Source organism: Myotis daubentonii, chromosome 5 (genome assembly GCF_963259705.1).
Source record: "Myotis daubentonii chromosome 5, mMyoDau2.1, whole genome shotgun sequence".
NCBI classification, from domain to species: domain Eukaryota; kingdom Metazoa; phylum Chordata; class Mammalia; order Chiroptera; family Vespertilionidae; genus Myotis; species Myotis daubentonii.
Genome location: NC_081844.1, coordinates 33,498,567 through 33,512,265, shown reverse-complemented (window position 1 = coordinate 33,512,265; position 13,699 = coordinate 33,498,567). Strand labels below are relative to the sequence as shown.

General features: G+C 56.3%; 2 protein-coding genes across 2 annotated transcripts; both read right to left on the bottom strand.

The window, feature by feature from the left end:
* Nucleotides 1–4,121: 4,121 nt before the first annotated feature.
* Nucleotides 4,122–6,806, bottom strand: FAM174C (family with sequence similarity 174 member C). The gene is made up of 3 exons (XM_059697380.1): nt 6,489–6,806; nt 5,281–5,397; nt 4,122–4,492 (listed from the first exon to the last, which is right to left on the bottom strand). Coding segments are annotated over exons 1-3 (399 nt in total). The 5' UTR covers nt 6,770–6,806; the 3' UTR covers nt 4,122–4,491.
* A 1,161-nt stretch (nt 6,807–7,967) lies between these two features.
* Nucleotides 7,968–12,834, bottom strand: CIRBP (cold inducible RNA binding protein). The gene is given in 10 exon segments (XM_059697376.1): nt 7,968–8,121; nt 8,295–8,426; nt 9,049–10,493; nt 10,496–10,669; nt 10,672–10,858; nt 10,972–11,053; nt 11,148–11,286; nt 11,379–11,485; nt 11,570–11,678; nt 12,696–12,834. Coding segments are annotated over 7 exon segments (894 nt in total). The 5' UTR covers nt 11,673–11,678; nt 12,696–12,834; the 3' UTR covers nt 7,968–8,121; nt 8,295–8,426; nt 9,049–10,391.
* Between the last annotated feature and the right edge of the window lie 865 nt (nt 12,835–13,699).

Genomic DNA, 13,699 nt, shown 5'->3' with positions numbered 1-13,699 from the left:
CTCAGAGCAGATTTGAGTTGAAGCTTTGTTTTCCTTCTGTTCTTGTCTCTCTCTCAAGGTCAGAGCTGGAGCACAGATAGGAACAAAGACATGTGTCCCCCATTCAATCTCTCTGCACCTGGACGGGCCCAGGGAGGGGAGGGCTGGGCAGCTCTGAGGCCTGGCCCCAGGCAAGGCAAGGGTGGAGGTACAGGAACAGCTGCCTGGCTGTTCATGGAGACCCCGGCTCAGCTGGAACCAGCTATGGGCACCCAAGAGGCCCTGTCCCCTCCCAGGGTTGGGGGCTGTCCCAGTCTCCATCCTCAACAGCCAAGGGGATCAGCTGGGATCAGGGGTCATTCTGCTGTAAGCTTCCTCTGAAGTCAAGAGTTGGACTTCAGGCTCAGTGTAGGGACAAAGTTTAAGTTTTGGGTTTAATGCTCAGTCAGGGTCAAGGTCATCCAGGGTTCTCTGTCAGCCCCAGAACAGGGTCTTCGATGAGGGTCTATCCTCATCCAACTGGGTCTGCATTCTTGGGCTCCAGGGTAGGGCTCAGACTCAGAAAGGATCTTGTCCCAGCCAGATCAGACCTGGCACCTAGCCTGCTCAGCATCCACTGCTCATTGACCCCTTACCCATCACTCACCACCCACTTACCCCAGTCCAGCACCCACTGAGCCCTCACCCACCACCCAGTACCTATTACCCATCATCTGCCATCTGGTCCACTGGACAAGTCCCCAGGGTGGGGACGAGTGTCCAGCATCCCTCAGCCTCCAAAGGCCACAGCACTGTGACGAAGGCTAACAATACGCAGAGAAATTCTCATTACAGAATAAATCAGACCAAATCTGCAGCCTGCCCTGGCTCCAGTGGTTTTCAGATGCCCCAGCTCAGTCAGGTAGATTTCTGGCAGAGAAGAATGGTGGCTTCAGAAGGCAGGGAGCGCCACTGACCCTGGTCAGAGCAGGGCAAGGGCTTCTGCACCAGCCTAGCCCACCCTTGGGATGAAGAATTCCCCCAGGCTGTGGGGGTGTGGCTTCTGTCATTGAAAATAAAAATGTATCCAATTCTTTTGCTGATAAATTAGACTTCCCACCCTCATGTCCAGCCAGGCCCTTGAAATCTCAGCCAGGATCTAAGATTCTGGCAGCTGCCAAGGCCAGCGACTGAACAGGCCCCACACCCCTGCTAGTTCCCTCCTTCCTTCCCACCCTCCCAGCCCTAGGCCTGAACAGAGACACATCCTCCATGGTGATAACCCGCCAGTCTGGGGCTAGACTTCTCTTGAGGGTAGAAACGTTCCAGATCTTCACTGTCCCCCAGCTCCCCATGGCTACTGGGCACATGGAATGTGGCCAGTATGACGAGGAACGGGGCTTTTAATTTCTTACTTTGACTGTAAACAGCCACATATGGCTACTGTGCTAAGTAGCACAGGTCTGGGTGCACCTGCACAGCCACACCTTCCCAGAACTAGGACATCATGGGGTGGAGGGAAGCTCATACTCCTCCAGGGAGTATGAGGGGCACTGAGCCACCAGAGAGGATGGGGAATCAGAACTGGGATGCTGGGAACCCCAGGAGGGCACAGCTACCTCACCTGATGACCCTAGGTGAGAGCAATGCGGCCCTGATGGATGCTGGGGCCATGTCCCAGGGAACCCACATTAGAGCCAGCAGAAGAACCACCATCTCCTGCGTTGGCCGATGTGGCTCAGTTGGTTGGGTGTCGTCCCATGTACGATTGCTGGTTTAATTCCCAGCCAGGGCACAGGTTTTATGTTCTGACCTGGCATACTGAAGGCAACTGATAGTTGTTTCTCTCTCTCTCCCCCTTCCTCTCTAAAAACCAATAAAAACATATATATACACACACATAAAGAACCCCCAGTTCCTGGAAGACAACATGACTACCACCCACCACTGGTCTGAGGCAGCCAGCCACAAGCTGCTGCTTTAATGAGCCAGAGGCACCCAGCATCCAGCTCCCACCTGTCCCCATTCCCAAGATAGAGAAGCCACACAGTGGTCACCTAAGAGTAGGAAACCCTAACCTGCCCACAGCAGAGGGGACAGATTTGCTGCATGTCCAGTGGGCATGTGGAGGGGGATAGAAGTGGTGGGAGGGCCACAAGGGTGCTGGGCTATGGGTTATGCACACTGATCTGGCACAGGCCCTGGCTCTGTTGCAGGCAGTATGTATGCATGTGTGTCCTGTGTCTATCCCTTATGTGTGATAGTCTGTGTCACGTGCTGTATGTGTCCTGTGTCTGTGAGAGGTGTGTGCTGGAAGCCCCTCCCGTCCTCATGTGCATACACAGGGGCCCTCAAAGTGCCAGGATCCAGGCCTTTCATCTCGTGCTGACAGGCCCCTCTCCCGGCTTTTAGCCACTGAGAACTTCCTGCTAATATTGCATTAACCTTGGAGGGGGCTGCCAATTACTCCACACTAATGCAGGGGGATGCAGTGAGGCTGACAGGCGCTGACAGGCACAGGGGCCTGGAAGCAAGGGGCACCCTTCCCTGCCTCACTGGGTGGGCAGGAGGCAGCCGGGCTGGAAGGTGTGCAGTGTGTTCTTGGCTCCAGATGGCAGATGCAGGGTCTCTCCTGACCTCATTAGAGTAATTAATGTGCCTTTTGAAGCTCAAGAATCGCTCAGAGCTGTGGGAGAGGGACACAGATCAGAGGGTGGGGGGACCCGCACAGTGTCTGTGCACCTGTTAAAAGCATGTCCCAGTGGGTCAGACAGGGAGAGAGATAGAGAGCAGAGAGATAGAAGGAAACAGAGGGAGACCAAGTGAAAGGCTGTGTAGATGGAGAGGCACAAATAAGGAGGCAGGCGGGGGTTCAGAGGTGGAGAAGGCAGAGATGCAGAGACCACTGACAGACATGTGTGAAGAGGGGTGGAGGCAGATAGGGGGGGAACAGCCAGAGCCCGAGAGGCAGAGGGTGTGATGTCTGGGTCCTCCAGGGGACTCTGGCCTCACTTCCTCAAACTTCCCTGGAGGATCTGCTGGTGCCTCAGTGCAGGACCCTCCCAAAGAATGGTGGGGAAGTAGGGCAGGGAGCAGTCCAGGAGGGAAGACTTCCTGGAGGTGGCAACTGACACTGGAGGGGGAAGTGGAAGTGTGAGCAGAGTTGAGGGGATGGTTGGGGGGGGGGGGGGGCGGGGGAGGCAGCCTGGGGACCAGCTCAGAGGATTGGAGATGGAGAGAGGAGTGACAAGCTGACTGGCAGAGATGACTCCTTTGCACCTGGCAACAGGCAGGGACCCAGGCTCAGCCTCAGCAAGGGGAGTCAGTGGGGCTGAAAGGGACAGACCCAGGGGGCAGGCTTGGCCCATCCCACAGTGAACTCAGGAAGAGGCATGAGAAACAGGGCCCCCAATTGGACCTATTTCCCAATCTGTACAACTGGCTGAGCCCAGGCCACACCTGGGCCAAGCAGGCAGCAGGGCAGAGGCTGGGCAGCACAAGGCTACCACCTAGTGGCTGCTCCTCCTAATGACGTGGCCATGGTAGCTCTGGCCAGGGGTCTGGGGTGAGACCTCAGGTAGTGGGGCTGCCACAGGCCAGCCCCTCCCCTCGGAATCTCCAAAATCAAATTTACAAGGGAAAGGGGTGACAGAACTGGACCCTACCCAGACATAGTGCCTTGAAGAGAAAAAAAAGCCCAAAAAAGAACCCATCAAACCCCTCACAGGGAATGAGGTCAGGTGCTAGGGTAGGTTCATCAATGATTCCACAGGAGACTGACAGGGGAGGGGCATGATGGGCACAGGAAGCTCCAGCCCCAACGGTTCTAGTGGTGTGAATGGGGTGAGGTGAGGATCCCAGAAAATATGGCCTTAAGGGGCCCCAGGCTGAAGGCAGCACGGAAGAGGAAGCCCCTATACAAGGCCTTTGATGGGTGAGTAAGAGCTCTAGGCCCTGAGGCGATGACTGGCAGGTCCTCCCATTTTTCTTGTCTACCTCATGGAATACCTCCCTGGGCCCTCTGGACAGCTGGGGACAGGTCATTGAAGCTCAGCATAATCACAGATAAGAAAATCCAGGCCTGGATGAAGCCCTGTTCTGCCATCCACCCTGCCTGTGAGCCAGGATGCCAGGTCTGGCCCAATGTGGAGTTGGGTGCCAGCTACAGAACCACTGCTGCCTTTATTGTCCCCAGCCCAGTGGGAAAGGCACTCCCACACAGGACCCTCAGCCCACCTGCCTGCCAGGCCTCAGCTGTGTTCCCACAGGGAGGGTCAGCAGCACAAGTCACAGTCCAACCAGAGGGTCTCAGAATCCTAGATGGGGATGCCGGGGGCCCCTCTGGTTTGCACCTGGCATCCTGGGTGGTCCTGTGGCAGTAGAGGGCTGAGGTGGCTTCAGGCAGGCTAAGCAGGTCCCACTCGAGCTCTCAGGCCAGCAGGAGAATCGGAGGGTATGCAGGCACTGGGAGTGGACCAAGTCTCTTGTCCTTCCCCCAGGGCTGTTGGGAACACCGCCTCCCTGACCTGAACATCTGAAAGATGAGGGGGAAGAGTGAGAGGTGTGGAGTGAGAGGTGTGGGCCTATCCTGATCCACTTCCCCCAACTATGCCTGAAGCTCACCCTCCAAGTGACTGGGAGCCCTCTCACCTATCCAGCCCCTGCCCCCAGGACCACTGGGGTCCATCTGCCCAGCTTGCCAGGCCCTGCTCAACTTCGCACTTTGGGGGAAGGAGGAAGGGAGAAGAGGTCCCCTAGCTAGGGGAGGTGGAGGAGACCAGAGGGGCTACCACATCATAGCAATGCGTTACCTGGCAGGCTTAGAAAGCTACAACCGCCCCTTAGACTCTTGGACTCCGTACCTATGCCCGCAACAAGCGAGGCTGAACAGCCATCACTCCCTGCTGAGGCCCAATCCCAGTTCTGCGCCCAGAAGCGCGGTTCGGTTTGATCCGGCCCTGGGTCCTTAGTCCTGCCCTCCTTCCTTCCTACCATTCCCTTTGCCTGCTATGATCTTCCTGGGGCTGGAGCCATGGAGAGACCACCCAACCCATCCCCTCTGCAGCACCCTGCAGTTAATTCTCTATCTCTAACGTTGATCTTGGTCTTCAGGGTTGGGCCCAGAGCACTGACCCAAGACTGCAGCCCCTTTCCATCAGCAAGAAATGGGAAACTGAAGCTGGGAGGGGCGCATGTCTTGCCCAAGGCTACACAGCCTGGTGGCATATGGATGACCTCAAGAATCAGTGGTCTTGCCAATTCTCCAGCCCTGCTCTACCCGCCCACCCAGAGCTTCTGGAGATGGGGGGAGGACTTCAATACCATCTCAGATTCCTGGTCTCAAAGACGGTTTCCTCATCACTGTCCAGCGAGGCCATGTCAGTGGGGTCCTCAGTGTTAGCCAGGAGGCCATAGCTCCTCCGCTGTGGTTTCTTCAACCTGCAAGCAGTTCCAGGCAGATCAGTGGTTGTCTCAGGTCACCTCCAGTGGCAGCTGATACCCCATCCTGCTTCCTGCCTTCCCCATTATCCTTTGTTGTCTCTGCTCTCCGCCTCCTCTGCCCGACCCTCAAAGCTTTGCTGTGAAGCTTCCTGGTCTAATTGTGTTTCTTTGGCCTCGTAACAGTCATGGTGGTTAGTTGCCCTTATGTCAATAATGGCAAGTGGATATCTCCTTTGGCAGACTCCCTCCCAGGCTGTGCTGTTATCCTACTCTACTGATGATAAAACCGAGTCTCAGAGGGGTGAGGGTGTACCAGAGACACTGAACTGAGGGCTATCTGTCTCAGGCCAAAGCCGGGGCTCACGACCACTACCAGGGCACCAGGGAAATGAAGGGAGCCTTCTGAAGCGGATTCAGGATCAAGTACTTAGGGGGAACAAGGGCACTGTGCACCCACAGGAGTGCTGGTAGGGGACAAAAAGGGCCCCTTTAAAGCGTCTGAACATGTTCAGCTCTGTGTGACAAAAGCCCTCTGGAGGTCAACCACAGACAGGAAGTAAACAGGGAAGCCAGGGGACTGAACCAGAACTTCGCAGGGCATGTGAACCATGGGAAGGAAGAGGAGTCCTCAGCTCTCTAGGAAGAACATCAGTGGAACCAAAAAACTGATCGCAGCCAGCCCCAAATGCTGAAAGAGTCGGAGAAGGAAGGCACGGTTCGGTTCGGTTCAGTCAGGCACTGCCTGGCAGGTCCTCCTCTCCATTTCTAGGGTGGGGCACGTCGTGGATCACAGACCCAAGTTGGGCTGGGGAGTGTCGCCTGGCACGGGCTACAGAGCAGAAGCACAAACCGGGCGCATGCCCTCCCCCACCCGCACTGTCCAGCCTGGGTTGCTGTGTTCGAGAAAGCCGCTCCTGTGCCCCTGCATTACCAAGCACCACGGTATCACTTGACGGCCTATCACCCTCGATCTGGAGGATGCGCTGTTCACGCCCACTCCGGAGGGGCGGGGCGCTCGCCCTTGACACGTGAGGCACAAGGCGCGAGCTCATTGGCACGCCAGGGAGGCCGGCATGCGCCTGACATACCTACAGGCCCGGATGAGGAAGTAGAGCACTGCCAGGCTGAGGAAGCCAGAAAGCACGTAGAAGGAGCGCAGCAGCACCTGGCCTGACGAGTCCATTGGCCGGTGATGCGTGCTGTTGTGATGTGCGCCTGGCTGGCTCCCGTTCGTCACGGACTGCGGTGGCGAGAGCGTAGTCTGTGTGAGGCGTGGCGACGAGGAAGCGGCCCCCTGGGTTCCGAAGAACAGCACTGACAGCAGCAACGTTGGCAGGAGCGACCACGGCGGCAGCACGTACAGCCCCATGGTCCTGCGGAAGTGGTGGCTGCACCCCGCCCCTGCAAGCCCTCGTCACTCACCGGGCAAAGGGCGGTGCCAACCAATGGCCCGCAGGGGCGGAGCTCGGCGCTGGCGGAGCGCCCCGCCCCTTAGGCGCTAACCCCGCCTCCTCTAGCTGTCCCAGTGCTCTCCACCGGCGGCTGTTCGCTCACCTAGGGCTTGGCTGGCGCCCTATGCCTGAGACTCAGTTCCTTCTGGCCCAGAGCACAATGGCTACAACCAACCGGAATGCCCAGTTCAGGGGACAAGTCAGAAAAGCTGGGTGACCAGAGTGGGCTACAGGCCACAAGGGAGCCAACACCCTCACAAGAAGGTTCCCAATTGCATAGTGGAGTCAGACTAGGGCAAGGCCATGCCAACTTCAGCACAGTACCCTTGGGGCTCTGGGGGCTCTTGCTGTTCTGGTCCCCAGCCCGGCTCTCCAACTTCAGGATAGGCCCTCCTGAAGGGTAGGACTGCCTGCTCTAGTCTGGGCATCCTGTCCTCAATGAAGGGCACCTCAGCCATCCTGACCACACTGAATTGACCCCCAATGCTGCCACCACCCTCCCCACCCTGTTATGAGTTCAGCGCACAAACCCAAGGCCTCAGAATCAGGGCCCAACCCCAACTCTCTGCACCCCAAGACCAGAGCAGGAAGTCACCAGCTCAGGAAGCAAGCTTGGCCCGACGGGCAAGCACAGATGAAGATGTTTAAGTTCATTCTCTGCCACTACCTTTGCCAGGACCATGGCTAGTAGCTCAGTTGGTTAGAGCATTGTCCCTATACACCAAGGTTTTGGGTTCAATCCCGGGTCAGGGCACATACAATGAATGCATAAGTAAGTGGAACAACCAATCAATGTGTCACCTCCCACCCACGCCCAGTATCAATAAAAAGCTGTACTTTTAAAAAACAAAAAACCTTTGCCAGGGTCCTGAAACAGGTGCATATCTCAGATGAGGGAGCACAGGGACCACCACCTCCTCCACTTAGGCTGAGTGTGCCTCCAGACCAACCAAGAAGACAATGAAGTGACTGATTGGTCTGTTTGGTTTGAGTACAGCTAGTGCCCTGAACCAAAGCCAGAAGAGGCTTTCTCTAGAGGAGCCCCACTTCCCACCCAGCCTCCACCTGAGGCTCAGGGACCCACCCTCCTCGGTCGCACCCCAAACCAGACTCAGATTTCTAGGTAGACACACCAGTCCTTTATTAAAATCTGACTTCCACATTCTGTCACACTGTTGCAGGTGAGGACTGGCCACGTGCAGGCTGCCACACACCGGTCCTCCTGAGTGACTTGAAACCCTGCACTCCAACCTTGCCAATAAAACACCTGCTGGAAAAATGAAGAAGGAGTGAAGGGAGAACTAAAGCTGGCTCTAGCAGCAGGCATACACAGAAAACTGCCCCCACCCATGCTGTAGGTGGGACAGGAAACCAGAGAACCCACAAGGACCAGGCACTGTCAAGGCCAAAGAACCACGTGTCACCCCCCAGAAAAGCACTTACAGATGACAAGCTGAGAGAGCAGGGGGCTGGGCATCTGGTTCCTGCTCCGAGGTGAAGTCCCTCATGGGACAGGACCCCAGGTCATCACTGTTCTTGGGCCACCTTTCCAAGTTGCACTGGCTTCCCTTCAACCTGCCAAAGCAAAGGAGTGTTACCCCTAGGGTTTTGGACATGCTCATAGCTGCTTCCCACCTCCCCCTAAGCCATCCACAGCTCCTAGGAGGGTCTCAAGCTAGTCATTGGGCCATCCTGGCAGAGGCCCTGTCACGGGCTGGTGTGACCAGGGCAAGCCTAAGCCTTGGCCAGGCAGCATTCCATCCCTAAGCAGAGCCAGCTACCCACTTGGGATGGAGCTGCTTAGAGAATGGTGTGGGCTCTAGGAAAAAAAAACTCATGGAGGCAACAGACATCAGAGAGCTATAGTTAGGAATATGAGTTAAGGAGGTCTAGAAAAGACTGTCAACTGATGAACAAAAAATCCGAAGGCAGGATGTTCAGTGCTCTCTAATCCTGCTTACAGATTGAACCTACTCGTGAGGTGAAACTTCCTGGGATGCTCGCCTGGCTGCAGGCAGGGAAGGGCTAAACAGCCGGGGTCTGACTTTAATTCTAGCTTGACTTTTTAAAAAAAAAAAAAGAAAATGGGAAAACAACAACAAAAAAACAGTCATAAAAACATTCCCAGGCACATAATTTTACTTTCAAATGAGCTCTTGACAAGAGGAGGGATGTGGACACGAGCAAAAGGAGTTACCTCGAATTACAGGGCTATTTCCACATATGAGCTAGCCAAGGGAGCAGCTTGCGTCTCAGAGGTTTCTGTTGGGCGCACAACACTTCTGTCCTCCGAGGGGCTGCAGCTTCCATAGGCTAGCGGAGAACTCTCAGAACTTGTGAAGCAACAGCAGAGCTAGCTAATGAGCAGTCAGTCTGCGGTCGCCCAGGGACACTGCCTGCCGTCTGCTCTCTGGCCTGCTTCTAGGCTAAGGCAGTCGGGTCAACGTCAGGTGCCCGCGTGGGTCCAGTCATTGCTGCACTGCCCGCCCCATTGAGCCCTCCGGCTGCCACTGCCAGAAGCCTCCCAGGGGCTGCCTCGACGTCCAACCTACCCATTCCCGTCAGCCACCTGCTCACCTAACCAGGACTGGTGGCAGTCGGCTGTCACCAGGGGCCCACCAGTGTCAGTTTACTCTGCCTTCCTGGTCTAGATCTCCATGGGCCTCAGGCAGGACTCGCAGACCTGCTTCTCAAATTGCCCTCTCTGCTGAGTTCTGAGTGCCAAGAGCTCGCAGCAGGAGTGTGTTGAGCAATGAAAGGGAAATTGTCAGAGCGAGGTTCATTTCAGATGGTTTTTTAATCTGCTTCGTAAAGCCAAAAAAAAAACTGTATACAAGAATTCCTTAACCACTTCAAATACAACATCAATGGGATATGCATACGTCTTCCAGTAAAAAAGGACAATATAAATAAACATTTTCAAGAACCTCTTGGGGACATCTCCAAGTCTACTGTAAGTCATACACAGCAGATGGGCCGTACAGGCCGGGCCCAAGTGGCAAGGCACCTCTGCTGCCACCTGGGACTTGGGACAGGTCCTACTATGCTACACTCAGAAACGGTACATTAAGTTGGAAAAAAGCCACAGCTCCCTCAGCTTCCAACAGAGAGCAGACTCAGAGTCCGTCCAATCTCAAAGAGGTTTGAATCGGAGGACCCAACTTCACCAGGCCAACCCCACTATAAAGGGAAGTAAAAAAGACAACACAACCAAAAACAAAAAAACCCCACACAACCCCCGATGATTTTCTAAAAAACTCATGGCTCATGGTAAAAAGAAAAAAGTAAAATCTGAAGTGCTTTTCAAAACGTTTTTAAAACCCTTAAAAACGGACAGTGTTTCCTTGAAAAGTAAAGTCTAGTATTGAAGCCATCTCGGGGGTCAGAAGCAGTCAGGCTGTGTTTGACAAGATCAGAACTGATTAGACTACAAAAGTGGGTACAAGGAGGTGTGTTCACTACACATTAACGATTCAGCGAAGCTCCCAAAATCTTTAAATATACAGCCATTGGAAGGACGATCTTGAGCAGGAAGGATTTTTACTCGTTGTGTGTAGCTGAGAACAAGAAGCAGGTACAGTGTAAAAGCACTGAAGCACGCAACAAGAGGCAGCATTCCACTCCCGGGTCCAGATCTGGAGGGCTCGGCCCTGCAGCCTCGGGAGCAACCAACCCCCCCCACAGCCAAGGGCGGCGGGGCCGGGTGGCCGCACATGCAGTTATGCTGCCTGCTTGGCAGGCCCCTCGTCTCCCTTTCCTTCTTGGTCAGGCTGGTCTAGCTTTTATGTTTTGTTGTAGAAATGGCTGCTGGCATGGAGACCTGAGAGGGCAATCTCATCCCTTATGGGCTAGCACAGTGACAAGGTCTGAGAGTCGCTCATAGAGGGTGCTGAGGCTTGCTGAGCTCCCACCACTGGCCCTCAGAGCGTGACTTACCATAACTGTCGTAGCTGTCTCTATAGGACCCTCCAGAGCTCCGGTCACCATAGCCACCACCCTGACTCCGGCTGTAGAAAGGATACACGTGGGTGCTGGAAGGCAGCTTAGTGTACTCACCCCAACCCTGTGCCAGCGTCCCAACACAAGCCTCCCACACGCCCAGGCAGGACTAAGCCCTCACCTGCTGTAGTAGTCTCTGGAGCCTCCATAGCCCCCACTTCTGGACTCGAACCGGCTCCCCCCATAGCCTCGGTCCCCTCCTCCTACAGAGACAGGAAAGACAAGTGAGTGCCAGCTCCTTCTAGCAGTGCTCCCATCATGTCCTCAAGGGCCTCAGGCCCCAAGAGTGGCACTCACCTCTGGAGAAACCACGGCCCCGGCCTCGGCCCCCACGGAAGAAGCCCCGGCCCCCAGCAGAGCCACCTCGGTACCCACGGGATCGGTTATCAGATGACTTGCCAGCCTGGTCAACTCGAATCTGTCGCCCGTCCACAGACTGTGAAGACCAAGAGGTTAGCTCAGGTCAACCTCTGAGTCTCCCTGTCCTGCAAGCCTGAACCCTTTCACCCACAGACAGCTGCCCCTCACCTTCCCATTCATGGCCATCATTGCATCTTTGGCATCGTCGATGTTCTCAAAGGTGACAAACCCAAAGCCCCGTGACCGCTGGGTCTCCCTGTCTTTCACGACCACCACTGTGGAGGGAGAAGTCTGCAGTCAGCACTTAACCTCCCCAAAAGCAGCCCTGATCAGCCGCTGCCAGTCCAGCACCGCCTCACCTTCAGAAATCTGTCCATATTTTGAGAAGACCTGCTCCAGCGACTGCTCATTGGTGTCAAAACTCAACCCTCCAACGAAAAGCTTGCCTTCATCTGATGCCATGGTGGCCTGTGGCAAATCGTTGAAATCCTCACTGAGATCCTCCAGGGCTTCATCGCTCACCCCCCCTCCTATTTTACTTTATACAAATGACATATGCTTGTTGGGGACACATTGAAAAATTGTCTTTCTGCCATTTATCACCCCAAGCCCACACCCAGAACTTAATTTTAAAAAGCTGTTAATTCCTTTATCACCCAGGGCCCCTTCCCTACTCAGGTCTCCCTGAGAGCGGGCCCGGTTTTGCATACTCCTCAGTGAAGCATGGTGGACCCCAGGTGATGCCCTCAGGAGATATTTAGGGCTGGGCACTAAAGGCATGCAGGTATCTCGGGTGCACCTTGGTTCTCCCCTTTCCAAACAGACGCCTAACTCCTAACAGGACCACTGGGGTGCGGGATGGCAAAGTGCTTGGTCCACCACAGGGCGCCTGTGGGGTGGCCGGGTACTGGACAGAGTCCCGACGAGGGGGGCTCCAACGTGAAGGGGGCAAGTGGGCCGGTGTTGACTTGGACCGACCCTTCCCAGACTGGGGAAACCTCTGCCACATGTCTATAGAACCACACGACTCGAAGCCCAACTTGGGGTGCCGAAAGGAGAGTGGGACACGGGGACGAAGGCAGTACTCCCCTAGTGCAAATCCAATGGGAAACCGAGGAAGCGGGAGCCTGGACCGCCCCCAGGTCCGCCCCGGCCGCACGCATGCGCCCTGCGCGTGCCCTGCGCCACTCCATCCGGGCACTCGGCGCTCCCGCCATTTCGCGGGGCGCAGCCTCGCGCTCGCAGCCGCCATTTTGCGGTGGCGCCCCGCTTTGGGCGAGCCTAGGCCTCTAAGGGGACGCCCTCAAGCTGCGGCTCGGCCCGGTCTACGGCTGCCCCTCGCCGCCGGCGGGGCGGACTCCACCCTGGGCCCGCCCAGGCACCACCCCTGCCCAGGGGCGTGCCACCGCCGCCCTGCCTCAACCGGCCGGCCCCAGGCCGCCCGCCGCCCGGGGCCCTCGGAGCCGGTGCCGCCAGGACCCTCACCACTGAGTAGGGCAGGTCCCTGACGCAGGCAGGAAGACGACGGTGCGAAACGACCAGAGCCTCCTAACGTGCGAGTGAGGGGGGTAACCGGGCGCCCGGCCTTATGTACGCCGCCTCCTGGCTCCGCCCCCCGGGTGCCACCCCCCTGCTCCGCGTTGGCCAATCCCAAGCCCCATAGGCAGAGGCCGTGCCTCATATTCATGAGCTGTGGGCCGGGCTCGTCTAGGCCACGCCCCCTTCCGCGCGCTAGCGACAGGCTACGTGATTGGTGGGGACGCGTACATCCGCGTCCGCCACCTGCGGGCGGGGGGCGGGGGGCGGGGCCAGCGGGCAGCGGGGCGGGGTCGACCCACTTCCGGGAGCCGGCTCGGGGTCTAGAACAAAGGGCCCTCCAGCCGCAGTTGCCAGCGGCTGGAGCCCCAGAGAACGCTGATGGTTGCGTGAGTCGCGGACATACCGACCTCTCAGGTTCCCATAGACACCGAAGTCCAGTTCTTTTTTTTCTTAAATATATTTTATTGATTTTTTTACAGAGAGGAAGGGAAAGAGATAGAGTTAGAAACATCAATGGGAGAGAAACATCAATCAGCTGCCTCCTGCACACCTCCTACTGGGGATGTGCCCGCAACCAAGGTACATGCCCTTGACCGGAATTGAACCTGGGACCTTTCAGTCCACAGGCGGATGCTCTATCCACTGAGCCAAACCAGTTAGGGCCCGAGGGGCCAGTTCTGACACCCAATTTCATCTGAACCCGACAACAGTCCACATAACCAACACCCACGCAGTTCCAGGGCTCAAAGCTCCTGAATACACCAGTTCACGTGATATGCCGCAAAACCCCACTACTGAGACAAGCTCATTTATATGGGCCCCAATATTCACCACCATTCCAATTCTTCCTACTTGCCAACTTTGGGGCACCCCAACTTTACCCAACCAAGTTTGTCTACAAATCCCGACCCCTACCCACACCTAACTCCCATCCAATCCTGGCTTCACCT